The 22,852-nt window shown below is 29.4% G+C and overlaps 1 protein-coding gene across 1 annotated transcript in view; it reads left to right on the forward strand.

Moving 5' to 3' along the window:
* Window positions 1-22,852, forward strand: part of loh (thrombospondin type 1 domain containing lonely heart) — a 276,194-nt gene that overhangs the window by 203,853 nt on the left and 49,489 nt on the right. Inside the window, exons 5-7 of the mRNA XM_073967471.1 lie at window positions 11,631-11,709; window positions 11,880-11,982; window positions 12,054-12,211. Coding sequence (XP_073823572.1) covers window positions 11,631-11,709; window positions 11,880-11,982; window positions 12,054-12,211 — 340 coding nt within the window. The remainder of the gene's footprint in view (window positions 1-11,630; window positions 11,710-11,879; window positions 11,983-12,053; window positions 12,212-22,852) is intronic.

Here is a 22,852-nt window from a genome sequence, read left to right on the forward strand (position 1 = left end):
ACAAAAATTATTTTTTTTATTTTTTCAATGGCCATCAAATCAATAATCTCGTGGACATTTGGAATCTTTTTTTCGTTTGTTTTGTTATGGTTGAAGATTCAATCATATGATTGCTTAAGTCTGGAGTATTCCCCCCATTGGCTTAACTTTATCATTACACTCTATTATAAAGAACTCTTTAAACGTCGAATATTCTCATGTTAATGAAAATTATGCTCAATTTTCGGCTTTCCCCAAAAACACCAGAGCAAAATATTTGCAAGCTGACGGCACGATGACAAAAAATTATTTAATTAAATTATTAAATTATTTTTTTTTAAATCATTTAAATTTAATTTTTCATTAATTATATCAAAATTATTATTAAAAAAGCAACGTTAAAAATATTTTTTAAAACATAATCTTAAAATTATTTAAAAAAATCCCGTTACAAAATATTTTGTTAATTAGCAAAACAACAACAAAAAACAAAAAAAAAATATTTGTTTAAGTAAAAATATTTTATAAAAACCCAAGTTAAGATGAATTCCTCTTTAAAAATATTTTTAAAAAATAGTCTTAAAAATCTTTGTTAAAAAATTTTCAAAAAATCTTATAAAATCCAACTTAAAATTTTTTGTACAAAACCAAAATAAAAATTATTAAAAATCTTAAAAATATTTTTTATATTTTTTAAAAATCAACTTTAATAACTTTTTTGAAAAAAAAAAACGCCACTTTGAAAATATAAAAAATAGTTTAATTAAATTATTTTTTTAATCCACGTTAAAAATAATTTTTAAAATCCAAAATAAAATATTTTAATATATTAAAATATTTGTTAAAGTCCACGTTTAAAACATTTTTTAAGGACCACGTTTAAAATATTTTTTTAAAGTACATATTAAAAGAAGTCTCCTTTGTCCCGTATGGGATGATTGTGGAACAATTATTATTACATATTAAAATATTTTCAAAGTCCACGTTTAAAATATTTTTTAAAGTCCGCGTTTAAAATATTTTTTAAAGTCCACGTTTAAAATATTTTTAAAGTCCACGTTTAAAATATTTTTAATGTTTTGTTTTTTCAAAATAGTCTGTTGTTGTTTTAATATTTTAAAACAACTAGTTTATTAGTGGAAAAGATTTGGTATTGTTCGCCAAGGGGTAAGAGATTCTGTGGCGAGAATCGAAACTATAGTATTCCCTGCCTTACCCCTTGGCGAGCAATACCAAATCTTTTCCACTGATAAACTAGTTGTTTGAAAATATTAAAACAACAACAATGGGATTAAGCCAGACTATTTTGAAAAAACAAAATTGCAAACGCTACCCAAAAAAAAAAAAAAACGCCACAATGTTTCTAATATTTTGTAATGTTTACGTTTAAACTGTTTGTTAATGTTTTCGATTAAAATATTTTTTAAATATCCACGTTTAAAATGTTTTTAACGTTTAAAATACTTTTAAAAAATTCCACGTTTAGAATATTTTTAAAAAATTCCACGCTTAAAATGTTTTTAACGTTTAAAATATTTTTAAAAAATTCCACGTTTAGAATATTTTTAAAAAATTCCACGCTTAAAATATTTAAAAAAATCCACGTTTAAAATTTTTTATTTTTAAAAAAATCCACGTTTAAAATATTTTTAAAAAATCCACGTTTAAAATAGGGTGTAAACAAATCCACGTTTAAAATAGGTTGTAAACAAATCCACGTTTAAAATATTTTTAAAAAAATTCACGTTTAAAATATTTTTAAAAAATCCACGTTTAAAATATTTTTAAAAAATCGACGTTTAAAATATTTTTAAAAAATCCACGTTTAAAATATTTTTAAAAAATCCACGTTTAAAATATTTTTAAAAAATCCACGTTTAAAATAGGGTGTAAATTAATCGACGTTCAAAATATTTTTAAAAAATCCATGTTTAAAATATTTAGTAAACAAATCCACGTTTAAAATATTTTTAAAAAATCCACCCTTAAAATATTCTCTAAACAAATCCACTTTTAAAATATTTTTAAAAAATCCACGTTTAAAATATTTTTAAAAAAATCCACGTTTAAAATATTTTTAAAAAATCCACGTTTAAAATAGGGTGTAAATTAATCGACGTTCAAAATATTTTTAAAAAATCCACGTTAAAAATATTTTTTTATAAAATACACGTTTCATTTTTATACCCTCCACCATAGTATGGAGAATTTATTAAGTTTGTCATTCCGTTTGTAACATATCGAACTAATCATTTCCGACCCTATAAAGTATATATATTCTTGATCAGGATAAAATTCTAAGACGATCTAGCCATATCCGTCTGTACGTCTGTTGTAATCACTCTAGCGTCCGCAATAATTGAGATAGAGTGCTGAAATTTTGCACTCGAGGGTCTTTTTTCCATAGGCAGGTCAAGATGGGCTATATCGGTCCACTCTTTGGTATAGCCCCCATATAACGGTACCTCCGGATTTGAGGTATTTTGATGTTATTCGCCACATTTGCAGACCGAATTAGCTATAATTTGGCACTTAGAGTTCCTAGTGATCAACAAACTTATATCCGAAAGGATATGGGCATAGGTCCGTGTTTTGGTATAGTCCCCATATAACGGTACCTCCCGATTTTCGGTATTTTGAGAATTTTAGCCACAATTTTTAACCGAACTAGCTGCAACTTGCCATTTGAGCTTCTCAGTGGTCATGAAATATCTCCACGAAACATCGTCAACATAGGTCCGTGTTTTGGTATAGTCCCCATATAACGGTACCTCCCGATTTTCGGTATTTTGAGCCATTTAGTTGCAATATTTAACCGAACTAGCTGTAATTTGCCATTTAAGGTTCTCAGTGGTCATGAAACATCTCCACCAAACATCGTCAACATAGGTCCATGTTTTGGTATAGCCCCCATATAACGGTACCTCCCAATTTTCGGTATTTTGAGAATTTTAGCTACAGTTTTTAACCGAAATAGCTGTAATTTTACATTTGAAGTTCTCAGTGGTCATAAAACATCTCCAACGAAATATCGTCAATATAGGTCCATGTTTTGGTATATCCCCCCGATTTTCGGGAATTTTCAGTGGTCACGAAATGTCTTCACTAAAATTCGTCAATATGGGTCCATTTTTGAGGGTCTACATTGTTTTGATGAAACTACCCTCAATTTGACTCTTAAAGTTCCCTGCAGCTATAAAACTTTTCCGCCAAAAAAATTTAAAGATAGGTTGACTCTTTGATATAGCCCCGTAGGTGGTACCTTTCATCTAGCTGAACACATTTTTTTTAGATTAGATTAGATAACACTGTGCAACAAAATGGAGGTGAAAGTCTGGGGCGCGGAAAATTCCTCTTGGAGAAGAATGGATTGGGTTAGTATATTATGACCCCGAAGGACAGATCCGCCGTGAGTCGAACTTCCGCGTTATGGCGTGATGCAATTTTTGTTAGAGACCTGGAATTAGCGTTATATCTTTGTTCACTGTTGCTTAAGTGCTCTACAAAAACAACAAACAAATATATAATGCTAATTCATGATGGCTTACAGGGTCTCTTGCAAAAACTTCATCACGCCATAACGCGGAAGTTCGACTCACGGCGCATCTGTCCTTCGGGGTTTTTAACATACACACACCAAGGGCTTTCATCTCCAAAAGGAATTATCTCTGCCCCAAAATTTGTGTTCACAGTGTAATTTAAGCAATAGTGGGAGGCAGTAGGAGTCTATCCATTGTCGAAAAGTTGTTCCACCTAAAATTGTGAAAGGACCCTAATTATTCCATTTTAATTAAGACTTAAGTTCGGCCCGGCCGAACTTGATGACTTTTTACTTGTTTTTTTTTTTTTTTTTTTTAAATCCATATATATTTAATATATTTTTGTAGTAATCTACGTTTGATATCTATTTTGAAAATATCCACGTCTAAAATATTTATTACAAAATTGAGGATTAAAATATTTTAAAAAAAAATACAGGATTAAAATATTTTTAAAAAAAAATTCAGGATTAAAATATTTTTAAAAAATTCGCATATGTTTGTTTTTTTTTTTTTTAAATCCACGTTAAAAATATTTTTTAAAGACACGTCCGTAAAATATTGTTTATTAAAAATTCAGGTTAAAAAGAATATTCTTTAAAAAATCTTCGTTTAAAAATATTTTCAAATAACCACTTGTTGTAAATTTGTAATTTTTTTAAAAATCCAAGATAATTTTTTTTTTTTAATTCACGTCAAAAATATTTGTTAAAATATTTTTTTTTTTAAAAATCTACGTTTAACATATTTTTGTAAAAAATCCACATTCAAAACATTTTTCGAAAAAATCAACGTTCAACATATTTTTATGTCTTTAAAATAATTTATGTTTGAAAAATCCACGTTGGTTCTTTAAAATAATTTATGTTTGAAAAATCCACGTTGGTTCTTTAAAATAATTTATGTTTGAAAAATCCACGTTGGTTCTTTAAAATAATTTGTGTTTGAATAATCCACGTTGGTTCTTTAAAATAATTTATTTTTGAAAAATCCACGTTGTTTCTTTAAAATGATTTATGTTTGAAAAATCCACGTTGGTTCTTCGAAATAATTTATGGTTGAAAAATCCACGTTGGTTCTTGAAAATAATTTATATTTGAAAAATCCACTTTGGTTATTTAAAATAATTTATGTTTGAAAAATCCACGTGGTTCTTCGAAATAATTTATGGTTGAAAAATCCACGTTTGTTCTTTAAAATAATTTATATTTAAAAAATTCACGTTGGTGCTTTAAAATAATTTATTTTTGCAAAATCTACGTTGGTTCTTTAAAATATTTTTTGTTTGAAAAATCCACTATTGAAGGCATTTTGGAATATTTCAATGACAAAAAAAATAATTTAATTAAATTACAGCTGGCCAATAAATCATATCTCAGAGGCTGCATTTGTTTTCTCTTAAATAATTCTAATGAAATTTCACATAAAAAATAATATTTTCACATTTTAATTGGGCGCCACAGTCAATGATACTTGCAAACTTCAAAATTTATGGTAGCGCCAATAATGAATATAAACGCATAGTTTGTAATCATTCCAGAGACTTAATTTTGCAAAAACCGTTTTTAAACATAACTAAAACATTGAATCATGAGCAATATTTCATGGCATTTAATAGAAACAAATGCCGGCAATGATCATTAAAACCAAACAAATTATGAGGATGACCCATTGTAAAAACACAAAAATATTTTATTATTAATATTATGATATACATACATGTGTCGTTCCAAGAATTGTCTTGTCATATTGCTGTTAATCCATTTTTATTTCCTTAAACTATGAATTTTGAATGTAATTGATGTTCAAATTTAGAATTTTTGCAAAACAAAAAAAAAAAATCAAGGGCCAACCAAATGTGACACATGTTTCATTTTTTCTCTGATCAGAATGAAGGACAGCTTGTTTTTTTTTTTTTGTGGAATTTTAATACATAATAATTTTGTTAGATTTTTTTTAGTATTTTGACTAATTACTTATCTTTTTATATTTCTGGAATTTACTTTTCGTTTTTATGTCTTTATTCACAACCTTCATTTCCATTCTTTAATCAATAATTTTATTGTTGCATATATTTATTATCAATTTGTTTATAATAACATGTTGTTAATAACATTTTCTTTATTACTGAACTCACCTACGTTCATGGGAAATTAATTTCCTGAACAATGACAAATAGTAAGTCAGTGGCTTTTGAGTTTACATATAGTTCGGACACAGCTTTGCATTGGGATAAATAGTTCGGACCTTAGAAAAAATCATAAATTAAATCTTGTTTAAAACTATTTATTTTTTACTATTTTTTAAAACTCTACATCAAGAATATTTTCTTAATCCGTGTTAAATATTTTTTTAAATCACGTTAAATATTTTTTTTTTAAATCCAAGATAAAAATAATTTTTAACAAAACCACGTTAAAAATATATTTTTAAAACCCGTTATAAAAATAACATTTTCTAAAGCAACGTTTTTTTTTAAATCCACATAAAAAATATAAGTCCACGTTAAAAATATTTTTCTAAAACCGACGTCAGTAGGCCTATTCTGTAACTTTTATCGATTTCAAAGTTGTTAAAATTTCTTTTGTTTTTGTAACAACTACAAAACAAACAAATGGTATTGTTGTAAAATAAACAATGAGTAAAGTTGTTAAAAAGTCACTGAATAGGGGGCTGAAATATTTTTTAAATCCACTTTAAAAATGTTTGTTTTATATCCATTAAAAAATATATTTTATTTAAATCCAATTTAAAAAAAAATTAAATCCACATAAAAACCAATTACGTTAAATATATTCTTTATTCACGTTTTTTTAATTCTAAATTAAAGGTTTTTGCAAATCTTAAAATATGTTTTTTTAAAATTCTAGGTCCGAATGTGCTTGAAAATAAGTTTCGAAAAATCGTGGTCTAAATGTATTTAAAAAATATTTTTCTAAATCCTGGTTTAAAGTAGTTGAAATATAAGCAAATAAATACAGGCCTAAAAATCTTTAGAAGTCGAAGTTTGAAAAATGTCATGTTGACTTGGAGGTTGTCTTTTGCATTTCTGGGTCACTATCCCTAAATTATGAAAATCGTTCCTGATAAGCTTACCATAGACCAACCTAACTTGTTCTATGTGGTTAACATGGCTCCGCTCCTCAAAAACTGCTGGTTAAAGGCTTGAGGATCTTATCCCTACATTTTTATAATATCGCAAAAAATTGAGGCATATGCGGACTACTTATATAACCTATCAAATTTGATAAACTTTGGTGTAATTAGTGGTCGGAATTACTGACCCATCGACCTGCACATTAATTGGTAGCTCCATCTTTGCAGTCCACGTGGTGAACAGTGTGATAGTTGCCGTAATGGTGGCTATTTTCATATTCCTCGCGTGGAAGAACTTAACAAGAACAATGAGATAGGCACTTAAGTGCTGAAAGCTAGAAATTCAAATTCTCCTTGGGGATTTCCCTGTTTCACTCTATGAGGTTTGGATTTCTTGTTTCCGAATTCCACATTCTTCAACAGCTTAGCATGACTGTCCGTACCAATGCTACCATCACTGTTCTGTGGCAAAGTCTGTTCTGGTTAATACCTCGGCTAATATGTGTGGAAATTGCGAGCAGTACCGTTGTGTTACAGTGCTGCATGTGAACCCGATTTAATAATCTGCAACTGAATAGCACGTTCTGATGTTGGGGAGATCGGTCGATGATTGATTCATCTTTGCTAGCATCCTTGCCAGGCTTCAGTTGCTGCTATTGTAGAACATTTAGGGACCACGCTGGTTATTTTCCAGGCTTTAGGAACTATTGGGTAGCCTAACTTCCCTAGAAGTTTTGTTTTAAGACGTGCTGTTCGAACTCAGCTATAAGGTCACATATAATTGTGCTAATAGGAATCGGGGTGCACTCATTTATATTATAGAAATCTCCCTAGTCCCTTCTGCGATGTTTTTGGAAATAATTATAATTATATAACGATAAGTTGATGACTCTTCTTAGCTACTTGACTCTGGGTTCATCTAGCTGATTTTGCATCACCATTGAAATTCCGTGAGCTCCAAACTTTTTGGATGATTATGCGCCGCGGATAATATCTTACAACGTTAACTTTGATGGCTCCAGCTTGGCTGGAACATATCGAAGATATCTTCATATCTGTAACAAGCACCTTGTTAAACATGACAGATGTCGGATCATCCTTCCCTGGGATCGATAACGCCCCATTGTCCACAATTTATTACTATTATCAGTTCCAATTAGAGATGAAAAGGCGTGGTATTCCAGAGTGCGAAGCAACAAATAGAGAGAAATGGAGATTTTTTTTAGTTCGGCCTATGGAACAAATGTTCTGTAATGGACCAGCTAAGTAAGTAAGTTCCAATGTTGCAGCAGTTCAGAAGCTCTAGACACTTTTTCCGATTGTGCTCGCTAGTATTCGTACGGCGAAGCTCATTTCACTCATTCGCTAAACCTGTCTGCTACGAAAATAGGTCTTATTTGAGGTATTCGACCAGCAGAAATATGGCGGATGTGATGATGTTTCGAAAATTCCTCTCCGTTACCCGAACATCAAAATGATTGGGGATTCTCTGAATCGTTGCCAATTGGCTTTCACACGTTGAAGGAAAGTTCAGAGATTAGGAATTCGGGTGGTCTATTGATGGAGATGAAAATAGGAAGATGTCCTGATCCAAGGGAAATGATGGGTTGCAAAGTCACGCCATGTGATACGATGGATATATCACCCGAACTATAGCAGTCTCCTATAATTCTGGTGCAATAGTCTCCGTTCATGGTGCAAAATGCGAAGCTATATTTTTGTTGAGACAGTGCTATGTCTCTGTGGCCATTATCTAGGAAAGAATTTCATAGCTCAATATACATATTAAAATCTCCTAGGACCAACTGGTCATTGCCTTCCAATGGCCTGTTATTCGGGACACAGCTGTTAAGCGGGACACACATTCAGGAATTCTATCTCGGCGTTCCCCATTAGACCGCTAGCTCCATGCAGTCCAAGTATGGGTTGTGCAATAGGATCGCAACTCCACCACCTCCAAGCACAGTACGTTGTTAAACTGCAGGAATGTCACATTGTCAGGAACTGGAACAACAATACTGGGTGTTAGCGTAATCCCTGTCGCCATACTCCCTCCCGCATGAACAATTCCTGTACCCATTTCACAACATCCGTTGCATCTCACCGACACTGACATACATATACGGGACATACCGCTCCCAAAATAAAACATAAAGACGAACACGAACATGTAGGGTGACGGCTGCTGGCCGAGATGATGTTTCCTCATGTCAATCTGATACATAACAAGATTGTTCTATGTTCAATTCTGGCAGAGGGCAAAATAAAATGTGAAAAGTGGTGAAATTGAACAACAGTTCTGAAATCTGAAATATGTTTTTATACCCTCAGCATTTATGCTAATTTCCAGACGGGCAAAATGTGCCTCAACGAAATAATGGTTTTAGACCCCAAGTATGTTTAGATCAAATCCGTTTCAGACAATTTAGAGTTGATTTAGTCATGTTCGTCCGTCTTTCTGTCTGTCGGGCTGGCTGGAGCGCACGATAACTCTCGAACGGATCAACCGATTCGGTTCAAAATTTGGCTTTCGTAATATTTTGTCCAAACTTCGTTTAAGTTCGAATATGGGCCCCCACAAAAGTTCGGAAACGTTCGAAAAAAATTGTGCACACCATAACTCATGAAGGGAGGAAGCGATTTGATCCATATTTTGCACATCGTAAAATATCTACTAGATTTAGTTGAGGTTCCAATATGGACTCAAGCGGTCCACTGCTTCGGGTACCTCCCACACAAAAGTCTGGATAAGTTCAGTTTAGGACCTGCTCTCGAATCGCTTTGATTTTTGTTGCAACCACTTGCATTCACTGCCCCCCATACAACGGTACAAGTTTCATCAGGGGCAAGTCCATACTTCCTGAGTAAATAGCCTGAAAGTTGCAAAAAAAATCCCATGACCGTGTGAGGTGGTTGGAGCGCAAGACAACTCTCGAACGGATCTCTCGATTTGGTCCAAAATTTGGCCTTAGAAATATTTTGTGCAAACATAGATTAAGTTCGAAGATAAGCCATATCGTCGGTGGTTTTGTGGTACCTCCCCCACAAAAGTTCAAAATTTTTCGGAAAAATTGTGCACACGATAACTCTTGAAGTTAGTGGCCGATTTGGTCCATACTTTACACATATATTTACCAGATATAGATCAGTTTCGAATATGGACTTTATTTGTCCATTCCTTCGGGTACATCCCGCACAAAATGTTGGATAAATTCGCTTTAAGGCCTGCTTTCGAATCACTTTGTTTTTGTTGAAGCAACTTGCATTCGCTGCTTCAATTACGGCAGTAAAGCTTTTTCAGGGGCAAGTCCATACTTCTAGAGAAAACAGCCCGAAAGTTGTAAAAAAACCCCTATGGCACCATATGTAGTGGCTGGAGAGCTCGAACTGAATACTGCGTTCGTCCACACTTTGGATATTGTAAAATTTCTTTGAATATTAGATGAAATTCGAAGGTGGTGTTTATAGGTCAACTCCTTTCGGCACCTCCCCCACAAAAGTTAGAAAATATTCGCTAAAATGGTACGCGCGATTTCGCATAGACGTAGCAACCGATTTGGTCTAAACGTTGGATCTCTAAATATTGTCGAAACTTTGTTTATGTTCAAATTTGGGCCCTGTCTGTCCAATCCTTGTGGTACCACCCAAACAAATTTTCAACATTTTTGTGTGGTTAAGGGCCTGTTCAAGGATCCTTTGGATATTTTTACCGAAGGTTTTCCTAGTGGCAGACATATTATGTTTTTCGTAGGCTAGTGTGATAAAAAAAGCCCTATCTATCGATATTCCCGCACATTTTTGAGCTTTAATCCTATCCATACTTTTGTCGGTTCATATGCCCAAAATTTTGAAACCCCGCTAAATACATAAGTATTTTTTAGGAAAAAAGTATTTCGATCCACCCAGGCTGAGGGTATATCTCTGACACTTTTTTACTTGTTTTGTATTAAACTTCCGTCAATTACAAAAATTATAAATCTTATTTGGTAGTGGGAATCCCATTTAAAATATTTTTGAAAAAATCCAATTTAAAATATCTTTTTTAAATCCACATTTAAAATTTTGTTTAAAAAATCCACATTAAAATATTTTTATAAAAAATCAGCTTTAAATATATTTTTTAAATCCACGTTTAAAGTTGTTTTTTTTTTTTTTAATCTCAGTTCAATATATTTTTTTTAAAAATCCCGTTAAAATATTTTTTAAATCCATGATTAAAATTAAATTTAAAAATCTACATATTTTTTTAACATTTTTTTAAAAACCCACATTAAAAAAATATATTTTCCAAGACATTTACGTTTAAAATATTTTTTTAATACACGTTTAAAAATATTTTTTTCAAAAAATTCATGTTTAAAATATTTTTCTAAACGTGATTGGAAAAATATTTTTTTTCAAAAAGTCCTCGATTAAAATATTTTTTTAATCCCCGTTTATTTTTTGTAAACCTCACATATAAAATATTCTTTTAAAAATTGTTTCAAAGAACAGAAAATCAAATATTTTCCAAAAATATTATTATAGGAATTACACGGTGCGTCTGAACTAACTTTAAATGACCTGTCAAGTTTTTGCGGATTCTGAAACTACAATGTTCATAGATAAGAAAAATCTAAAAATCTCCGAAGAGATTTTTAAATAAATCGAGGACAAAGTTCAAGATTTTTTTGCGCTTTCAGGATTTTGCTTGAAGTGGAACTAGAGAAAATTTTATAGCTGTGAAAATTCTCTACAAGATTGACATTTACGATTCTACGGAAAAATCGTAAATGTCAACCTTGTAGAGAATTTTCACAGCTATAAGATTTTCTCTAGTCCCACTTCAAGCAACATCGTGAAAGCGTAAAAAACCCCTGAACTTTGTCCTCGATTTATTTAAACATCTCTTCGGAGATTTTTAGATTACCATTGTGATTAGTAGTTCAAATTTGGTTTCAAATCGTCTGAGAGAAACAAGTCACTATTTTTTATAAGCTGTTATTACTAACGATTTTTTCTTTCTTTCTTTTACAGCAATTCATCAAATGGCAAAGTGTATTTGAGCAGAAATTGTATTGGTGTTTACAAACGTTATCAGCTATGTAATGATGTGGTATGTATTACTATTATCCACAAAAACTATATAATAAATAAATTAGTAAATTATTAAATATATTAGGAAAAAAAAAAAATAATAATAGTAACTAGAGTATATTTTCCCTCCACATATTGTTGTAATACAAAGAAATGTTCGTTTGTCTTTCATTTCTATTTTTTCACCAGCCTTGTCCATCCTCTGTTAAAGATTTTCGTTCAGAACAATGTTCGGCATATGATGAGGTTGATTTTCAGGGCCAACAATATTCATGGGAGCCATATATTAAAGGTAATGATAATTTCTTGAACTATGAAGAAATGTTTGGAATTAATTAAATATTTGTTATTGCTTGTTTTTAGACGATGCCGAATGTGAATTGAATTGCAAACCTGTGGGCATGAAATACTTTGCCACTTTGAATGCCTCTGTGTTAGATGGTACACCTTGTGAAAAACCTGCTGAATATTATCGGTCAAATTATCGTGGTCGTGCCATGTGTATTGAGGGTATATGTAAGGTAAGTTTATGAACTAATATGTCCTACAATGTTCATGAAATCGATTATATACAGACATAACCTAAATAATAGTCATTATATACAGACATAACCTAAATAATTTCCATTGAGTAATGAAAGCCTAAGTTGTCATAAATTATTATGAAACACTCTTTGGATATTTGTAATTTGGAAAATTCATAATATTATTTCCTAATTTCACCATGCGTCGTATAAGTAACGACGATAATTATACGCTCTATGGCCTTTAAACATTTTAAGAAAATTATAGGGAATAATTTGTCAAAAAAAATATTTTAATTATGAAAACACATATCGATGCCTCTCAGGAGAGAAAAAAACGATTAATTTTTTGAAAATTCATAATATTATTTCCTAATTTCACCATGCTTCGTATAAGTAACGATGATAATTATTCGCTCTATGGCCTTTAAACTTTTTAGGAAAATTATGGGAATAATTTGTCAAAAAATATTTTAATTATGAAAACACATATCAATGCCTTTTAAAAGAGATAAAAACTATTAATTTTGGTTAAACGTTGGGTAAAAGTTTAAATGGATTTTTTTTAGAAAATTGAGTTCATCTAATTTTAAATTAATAGCATTTAAACTTTTACGCAAGCCCCGATTTATCAAAAAATTATCGTTTTTTTATATTTCCTAAAAAATTTTAGTTTTTAAGGTACGAGGTTGAGGAAGTAAGGCATCGATATGTCTTTTTTCCTGTATATTTTTATTTCGCAAATGTGATTGGATTTCGAATCTACGAAAAAAATTGAATAAAAAATACAATTACAAAAATTATAATTTTATTGTATTGTATGCTTCTTAAGTGAAAAAAGTAACTTAAGGCCTGGGTACATAAGCAGTCTCGCCCGCTTGCCGCCTTCCATTCCTGCTTCATTTCTGACATAATAAAAATAAAAGAATAAAGAAGGACGAGCAAATTTCGAACTGGGTCGCCCTTTTCGTTTTTATTGTTTTATCACAAGCAAGCAAGGCAAGCGGTCGAGGCAGCTTATGTACCCAGGCCATAAGTTACTGAAAGTTACGTTTTTATTTGACTTTTGAGGAGTAAAAATGCCGAAACGGTTGCTTCTAGTATCTAAGTACAATTTTCTGCGGGTATCGTATACTTAATGTCAACAGCAATACGCACAGATATCCCGTATAACTCGAAGAAGAACATTCTTTATAAAATTTTGTAAACGTTGATGCACATAAATATTGAGAGGAATAAGTGATAGTTACAAAAGTTAATATTAAATATGGGGAGGCTTAAGTTTAGGCTTAGGTTTTTAATTTTTGCAATGCCAAAATAAAAAATATCATGCGGAGAAACTGAAGACAAGTTTATGCTCAAAGGCTCTGCTTAAAATCCCAATATTGTATACAGCTTGACGCTGGGTGCGATTTAAACAGAAGACCACATGGCTGACACCAGATAAAGTGAAAAACCAAATCGATCTTGTCGTGAAAAATGGAAGTCACTGAGAGTTCCATCATTTACCGAATGATATTGTAGTAGATAGTAGGTAGATAGCTGCTCACATTGACTTGAATCACTACCTTGTTGAATCGAAAGTTCGCAAGCAATTGTAGATAACTAAAAGTGCATAAACTTCGATAGCGAAACATCTGAAAATTCTAATCACAACATCTACTCTTAGTCCCGATAACGAATCCGAAGAAAAGAATGTAGCATATAGGGCTGCCCTGTAGTCAGTAGGAAAACATAACACATGAGAGAAGTATCAGGAGAGTGGGCAAGAGATGATACGCCTTTTCTGCTTTTCTGCAGAAATACATAGATAAATGTGAAAACAAGAGAAATGTGCAGGAGTCAGATTAAAGTAAAAAATTTGATGCTGACACATCCTTCTGTGATTTTATAACAAATGTAGAAACCCTGCTGATTAAATGGAAATATGGTCTATCTCGGACAACTCCTTCGAATATCTATTGGTGGAATTGGTGGTGACGTGAAGCGTTGGGCGTTGGGTTTTCTTTATTTTTTGGACCTGTAGATGTCCACAGCCAACGAAACTGAGTGAAACCCATCGATTTGCATTCACTTTCCTGAGATAAAATATCAATTCTTGGATTGGAAAGGTAGAAATTTGAGTTATCTTTACCATATTTCCTCTGTTTCGGACTTATAAACCTATCAAATGTGACTTTTTTGTAATTTTATTGTAGTCTTGAAAATTTTGAACATAAGTCAGTATAAAATTTTGACTTTGTGAATTGTTTCTACCGATTTCTTTATAAGAATATTTTCAGAATCGATTTTCATCATATTCCAAGACCTTAATACAAAATTTTGCACAATGCTTGTTGGCAATCAACACTCATGGCCTTTATTTATAATTACTAATAGCTTTTGTAAAAGTTTATCACATCTGACAAAGGATTTGTGTAAATTCTTAGGGTGGTTCTATCCCGGTAAACTATTAAAACATGCTAAAATTTGGACTTTTTTCATAAAGCGAGTAAAAAGTGCCGTTATAACGCATATGTGGAACATGTTAGGTATTGAAAATATCGTCTACTATATACTCTACATGTCCACAAAAATATAATTTACAATTCCTCTCCTATCGTCAGATATAACGGTATTTGTAGGCAAATATTGGTTGGTTCTATTCAGATGAACCGGAGTGTGTATGTGTCCCGGAATATACCAAATATTTGGGGCCACTCCTTCATACACCTAAAGTACAAAGTGGTGTTCTTGTAATATATGAAGGTGTGGCGTGTCTTACGATACAGCTTGTAGTGAAGTTTTTCATGGCTGAAATACTCAGAAAATGTAAAAATATTCATTAAGAAATCCACGTCTTGAGAGCATTTGACAAAAAATATTCTTTAAAAAACCCCCTCTTCATAACTTTTGACTAAAAATTTTCTTTAAAAAATCCACAAAAAATATTCTTAAAAAAATCCTCGTCTTATAAACCTTTGACCAAAAATTTTCTTTAAAAAATCGAAGTCTTGGGAAACTTTGACAAAAAATATTCTTCAAAAAACCCCCTCTTCATAACTTTTGACTAAAAATTTTCTTTAAAAAATCCACAAAAAATATTCTTGAAAAAATCCTCGTCTTATGAAACTTTGACCAAAAATTTTCTTTAAAAAATCCAAGTTTTGGGAAACTTTGACAAAAAATATTCTTTAAAAAATCCAAAACAAATATTCTTGAAAAAATCCTCGTCTTGAGAACCATTGACAAAAATATTCTTTAAAAAATCCACGTTTTGAGAACCTTTGACAAAAATTATTCTTTAAAAAATCCACAAAAAATATTCTTGAAAAAATCCTCGTCTTGAGATCCTTTGACAAAAAATATTCTATAAAAAATCCACGCCTCGAGAACCTTTGACAGAAAAAATTCTTTAAAAAATCCACGTCTTGAGAAACTTTGACAAAAAATATTCTTTAAAAAATCCATAACAAATATTCTTGAAAAAATCCTCGTCTTGAGAACCCTTGAAAACAAATGTTCTTTAAAAAATCCACGTTTTGAGAACCTTTGACAAAAAATATTCTTTAAAAAATTTACAAAAAATATTCTTAAAAAAATCCTCGTCTTGAGAACCTTCGACAAAAAATATTCTATAAAAAATCCACGCCTCGAGAACCCTTGACAGAAAAAAAATCTTTAAAATATCCACATCTTGGGAGGTTTTGACAAAAAATATTATTTAAAAAATCCACGTCTCCAGAACATTTGACAAAAAATATTATTTAAAAAATCCACGTCTCCAGAACATTTGACAGAATATATTATTTAAAAAATCCACGTCTCCAGAACATTTGACAAAAATATTCTTTAAACAATCCACGTTTGAGAACTTTGACAACAAATTTTCTCTAAAATATCCACGTCTTGAGAGACTTTGTTAAAAAAATTTATTCTTTAAAAAATTCACTTCTTGGTAGGTTTTGACAAAAAAATATTCTTAAAAAAATCCACATCTCGAGAGGCATTGACAAAAATATTCTTTAAAAAATCCAAGTCTTGAGAGCCTTTGACAAAAAATATTCTTTAAAAAATCCAAGTCTTGAGAGCCTTTGACAAAAAATATTCTTTAAAAAATCCAAGTCTTGAGAGCCTTTGACAAAAAATATTCTTTAAAAAATCCAAGTCTTGAGAGCCTTTGACAAAAAATATTCTTTAAAAAATCCAAGTCTTGAGAGCCTTTGACAAAAAATATTCTTTAAAAAATCCAAGTCTTGAGAGCCTTTGACAAAAAATATTCTTTAAAAAATCCACGTCTTGAGAGCCTTTGACAAAAAATATTCTTTAAAAAATCCACGTCTTGAGAGCCTTTGACAAAAAATATTCTTTAAAAAATCCACGTCTTGAAAGACTTTGACAAAAAAATATTCTTTAAAAAATCCACGTCTTGAGAGCCTTTGACAAAAAATATTCTTTAAAAAATCCACGTCTTGAGAGCCTTTGACAAAAAATATTCTTTAAAAATCCACGCATTGAGAGTCTTTGACAAAAAAGTATTTTTAAAAAATCCTCGTCTTGAGAGGCTTTGACAAAAAATATTCTTTAAAAAAACACGTCTTGAAAGGCTTTGGCAAAACATATTCTTTAAAAAATCCACATTTTGAGATGCTTTGACAAAAAAGTATTCTTTTAAAAATCCACTTCTTGGGAAGTTTTGACAAAAAATATTCTTTAAAAAATCCACGTCTTGAGAGCCTTTGACAAAAAATATTCTTTAAAAAATCCACATATTGAGAGGCTTTGACAAAAATATTCTTAAAAAATCCAAGTCTTGAAAGGCTTTGGCAAAAAATATTATGATAAACATATTATGTTAAGAAAATAATATGAACATTTGTCGTTTGTACGAAAATGGGTTTAAAATAGATAATGAATACACATATTTTAATAAAAAACGTCCAAAGACTACATTTCAGACAGACTGCATTTCAAAAGCCAATTATTTCCATTTTTTAATGTTAAATTTCACAATTCCATTTAACTTCCTTCATGCTCATAGAGCTATAGCATACTTTTAGGCGTTTTTAACAACAGCACAATGTAAGACATTCATTCTCTAACTTCATAATGATGTTTCTCCGAAATGTTATCAATAATTCTATGCTCTGTTAATAACAGCGCACTGTTATTAGTGTTAATGTTTAGCAGCAAATAACATTATAAAAGTTAATGAAATACAATTTATGATTTTTCAGACTGAAACCGGAAATCTAATACATTAACAATATATTGAAAGAACATCAACAAAGAAGAAATAAAACGAAGAAAAAAGAATTATTGTTAGCTTTGATCTTGTTGTGGAAATGTGCAACAATTTATGGAGATTTGAATATTTGAATGGTCAATTGTGTGGTGGTACCTACAAAGAAATTGTAGTATAAATAGAGAAGTTGTTTTCATTTCTTTTTTCTATGGTTTTGTGGTTACTTGGCTGGCTAGTTGGTGGCTAAGTGTCAGCTGCCTAGTTAAGGGACTTTTGGTTTGGTTTTTAGCAGGCCCCATAACATCACAAGAAGAGACAGACACGACTGGAGACTGAAATGACTTAATGACTTAGTTCTTTCATATAAATCAAGCATGTGTTTTTTATATTGGAATAACTAATTGCAAACAGAATTCTTGAAAAGAAAGTACAATTGACAGCAGGCAGGCCTATATTGTTGAGGTTTTTAATTCAATTGATATGAAGTGAATGCAACAGACTAGGAAGAGTTTGATTTTTTTATTTTTTTGAATTATAGACAAGCAGCCAACCAGCTGAAAACTTGTGGCTACTCCAAAACATCATTAGGAAATATTGTTGTTACATTTCTTAGAGTGGCCCATATTTTATGGACCACAATTGTGTGTTTAGGTTAATGTTCGCTGGTTCAATAACCACAATTGTTGATAGATGCATTCACACCATTGTTAACCTATAGACCCATTTAAATGGGGGTGAATTGCCGCCATTCACTCTCATTTACTTTCATTAGAGTCAAGCTAAGAGGGTAATGCAAGGTTTTTATTGCTTTTAGAGGTATTGTATTACTGCAAAACCTCAAATATAACAACAAAAATTAAGAGGTTGAAAAAAAAAATCGGTTCATATTCATGTCGGAAATTGTAAAAATATTTTTATGGACACTCACAATCATAAACGTGAATTTTTTAAGAATATTTTTGGAGCACTACCAGAACTAAAACGCGAATTTTTAAAATATTATTTTCGGAGGACTATCGCAACCAGAAATATGGATTTTTTAGGGGTCCTTCATAGGAGTGAATTATTTTAAAGGCAATTTTAGGTGGAACTTCATAAACGTGTACATTTTTAAAAAAATTTTTTTCGGAAGACCTTCATGAACTTGGATTTAAAAACAAATTCCAGAGACCTTCTTAAACGTGGACTTTTAAAAAAATATTTTTTGAGCGACCTTTAAAAGCGTGTTTTTTATAAATATTTTTTTATCGGCCTTCATAAACGTGGATTTTTGAAAAAATATTTTTTGAGCGACCTTCATAAACGTGGATTTTTTAAAACACATATTTTGAGCGACTTTCATAAACGTGGATTTCTTAAAAAATATTTTTGAGCGACTTTCATAAACGTTGATTTTTTAAAGAATATTTTTTGAGCAACCATCAGAGGCATTAACGTGGATTTAAAAAAAAATATTTTTGCATAAACAAAAAAATAGACATAAACGTGAATTTTTTAAAAAAAATATTTTTTCATAGACATAAACGTGAATTTTTTAAAAAAAAATATTTTTTCATAGACAAAAACGTGGTTTTTTAAAAAAAATATTTTTTCATAGACAAAAACGTGGATTTTTTTAAAAAATATTTTTTCATAGACATAAACGTGGATTTTTTAAATAATATTTTTTCATAGACATAAGCGTGGATTTTTTAAATAATATTTTTTCATAGACATAAACGTGGATTTTTTAAAAAAAAATATTGTTTCATAGACATAAACGAGGATTTTTTAAAAAAATATTTTTTTATAGACATAAACGTGGATTTTTTAAAAAATATATTTTCATAGACATAAACGTGGATTTTTTAAAAAAATATTTTTTCATAGACATAAACGTGGATTTTTTAAATAATATTTTTTCATAGACATAAACGTGGATTTTTTAAATAATATTTTTTCATAGACATAAACGTGGATTTTTTAAAAAAATATTTTTTCATAGACATAAACGTGGATTTTTTAAAAAAAATATTTTTTCATAGACATAAACGTGGATTTTTTAAAAAAAATATTTTTTTCATAGACATAAACGTGGATTTTTTAAAAAAATATTGTTTCATAGACGTAAACGTGGATTTTTTAAAAAAAATATTTTTTCATAGACATAAACGTGGATTTTTTAAATAATATTTTTTCATAGACATAAACGTGGATTTTTAAATAATATTTTTCATAGACATAGACGTGGATTTTTAAATAATATTTTTCATAGACATAGACGTGGATTTTTAAATAATATTTTTCATAGACATAGACGTGGATTTTTAAATAATATTTTTCATAGACATAGACGTGGATTTTTAAATAATATTTTTCCTAGACATAGACGTGGATTTTTAAATAATATTTTTCATAGACATAGACGTGGATTTTTAAATAATATTTTTCATAGACATAGACGTGCATTTTTAAATAATATTTTTCATAGACATAGACGTGGATTTTTAAATAATATTTTTCATAGACATAGACGTGGATTTTTAAATAATATTTTTCATAGACATAGACGTGGATTTTTTAAATAAAATTTTTTCATAGACGTAAACGTCTATCCATTTAAAAAAAAGTCCATGAAAAAATATCTTTTAAAAATCCATTTTTATAAAAGTCCCTGAAAAATATTTTTTAAAAGTCCATGAAAAATATTTTTAAAAAATCCATTTTTAATAAGTTCATGAAAAAATATTTTTTAAAAGATCCATTTTTAAAAAGACCATGAAAAAATCCTTTTTTAAAAAGTCCATGAAAAATATCCATTTTTAAAAAGACAACGAAAAATATTTTTAAAAAAAATCCATTTTTGAAAAGTCTATGAAAGAAACCATTCTTAAAAAGTCCATGAAAAAATATTTTTAAAAAACCCCATTTTTAAAAAGTTAATTAAAAAAATATTTTTTTAAAAAGTCCATGAAAAAATATTTTTTAAAAAAATCCATTTTTAAAAACTCCATGAAAAAATATTTTGTAAAAAATTCATACCAAAAAGTCCATGAAAAAATATTTTAAAAAATCCCTTTTCAAAAAGACCGTGAAAAAATATATTTTAAAATTTCCATTTTTAAAAAGTCCATGAAACAATATTTAAAAAAAACCATTTCTAAAATGTCCATGAAAAAAAAATTAAAATTCCATTTTAAAAAATCAATGAAAAAAAATTTTTTTAAAAAATCCATTTTTAAAAAGTCCATGAAAAATATTTTTTTTTAAAAAATCCACTTTTAAAAGGTCCATTAAAATATTTTTTTAAAAAATCCATTAAAAATATTTTTTTTTAAAAAAGTCAATGAAAAAAATATTTTTTAAACAGTACATGAAAAAATATATTTTAAAAAATCCATTTTTAAGTTAGACCATGAAAATTTTTAAAAGGTCCATTAAAATATTTTTTAAAAAATCCATTAAAAATATTTTTTTAAAAAAAGTCAATGAAAAAAATATTTTTTAAACAGTCCATGAAAAAATATATTTTAAAAAATCCATTTTTAAGAAGTCCATGAAAATTTTTAAAAGATCCATTAAAATATTTTTTAAAAAATCCGTTAAAAATATTTTTTTAAAAAAAGACAATGAAAAAATATTTTTTAAACAGTGCATGAAAAAATATATTTTAAAAAATCCATTTTTAAGAAGTCCATTAAAATTTTTTTTTAAAAAATCCATATTCAAATAGTCTATGAAAAATATTTTTAAAAAAAATCCATTTTTAAAAGTCCATGAAAAAATCCGTTTTCAAAAAATCAATGAATTTTTTTTTAAATCAATTTTTTAAATTGCATAAAAAATATTTTTTAAAAAATCCATTTTTAAAATATACCTAAAAAATATTTTTTAAAAAATCCATTTTTAAAAGGTCCATGAAAAAATATTTTTTAAAAAATCAATCAATGAAATCAATGAAAAAAAATATTTTTTAAAAAATCCATTTTAAAAAGTCTACGAAAAAAATATTTTTAAAAAAAATCAATTTTTAAAAAAATCAATTTTTAAAATGTCCATGAACAAATAATTTTTAAAAAATCCACGTTTACGTCTATGAAAAAATATTTTTTAAAAAATCCACGTTTACGTCTATGAAAAAATATTTTTTTAAAAAATCCACGTTTACGTCTATGAAAAAATATTTTTTAAAAAATCCACGTTTACGTCTATGAAAAAATACGTCATGGACTTTTTAAAAGTGGATTTTATAAAAAATATTTTTAATGTACTTTTTAAAAATAGATTTCTTTAAAAATATTTTTTGGAAAATTAGTATCCTCACAAAATCGACATCCAAAGTTTCAACATAATTGTCTGCCCCTGAGCCATACCCTCAGCTTCGATTTCATTTTGTGTCATTGTTATTATTTTTTTTTTTTGGTTTCCGCCACAAACCTTCAGACCATGTTTCACTCAATGTAAACATTATCGAGACTAACTTCCTTGACATTGATAACTTTATTATGTCGTCTGTTGTGGAAGTGTTTGTTGCCTCAGTTTTTAAGGGCCTTGTGTTCAATCTTCAATTTTGTTATTGTTTTTTGGATGCAGATGTCTGCAATCTGTAGAATTAGCCGATTTACTGTTGCTGTTGTTTTTGTCATTTGTCGTCGTCATGCCATTCAATAACTTCAAATATTTATCAACCACATGTCAGTTGTATGTCTTTATTACCGACTGCAACTGTCTTTGGGCTCACGTATTGGCTGAAAAGTGTTGCGGGTGTTAAAAGCGACATAATGGATTGTCATTATACGTCGATGCCTTGTTTTTGTGTTTTGTCGAATTGTTGCACATTATGGCCATTTTAACGCCTCATTATCATTGACATCCACATACTATGTGGGGGGAATAATTCAGAAGATGTCAGTTGTCGTTGTGTTCGGTGGCTTTTTATGTTTTGCTTGTCACAAAACAATGGGGTTTTATTTAGAGGTGGGCAATTTATGTTCATTGTAAACATTGTATTGAAAAATTTATTCTGGACTCTGATTTTCAGCTGTTTACAATGTACTCTATTAATTTACCTATTCATGTTTACTGGGTTATGTGATTCATGTCTTCTCCTCCTCTTCTTTAAGAACCCCCCAAAAATATTCTCAACAATAAATTGAATTAGTAATGGGATTAATTAAATTATTCGAATCAATTTATTTGAATAATAATACTGGAAGTGATTGTCAATAAATTCTCAATTATCAATGGAAATCCAAAGAAGAACAAAATTAAATAATAAAAATTATAACAATCTGTTAGAGGGTCTGACTGTCTGGAAAGAACGAAATGATAGCCTTAACGATCGATATAAAACATCTGCAAACATTTAACCCAAACTGAAAGAACGGCGTCATCACTGATTTAACGGTCTAATGAATGGCTATCAATTCAAGTCG

The sequence above is a fragment of the Musca autumnalis genome, unplaced genomic scaffold, assembly GCF_047663935.1.
Source record: "Musca autumnalis isolate F117 unplaced genomic scaffold, ASM4766393v1 scaffold_2, whole genome shotgun sequence".
NCBI lineage: Eukaryota > Metazoa > Arthropoda > Insecta > Diptera > Muscidae > Musca > Musca autumnalis.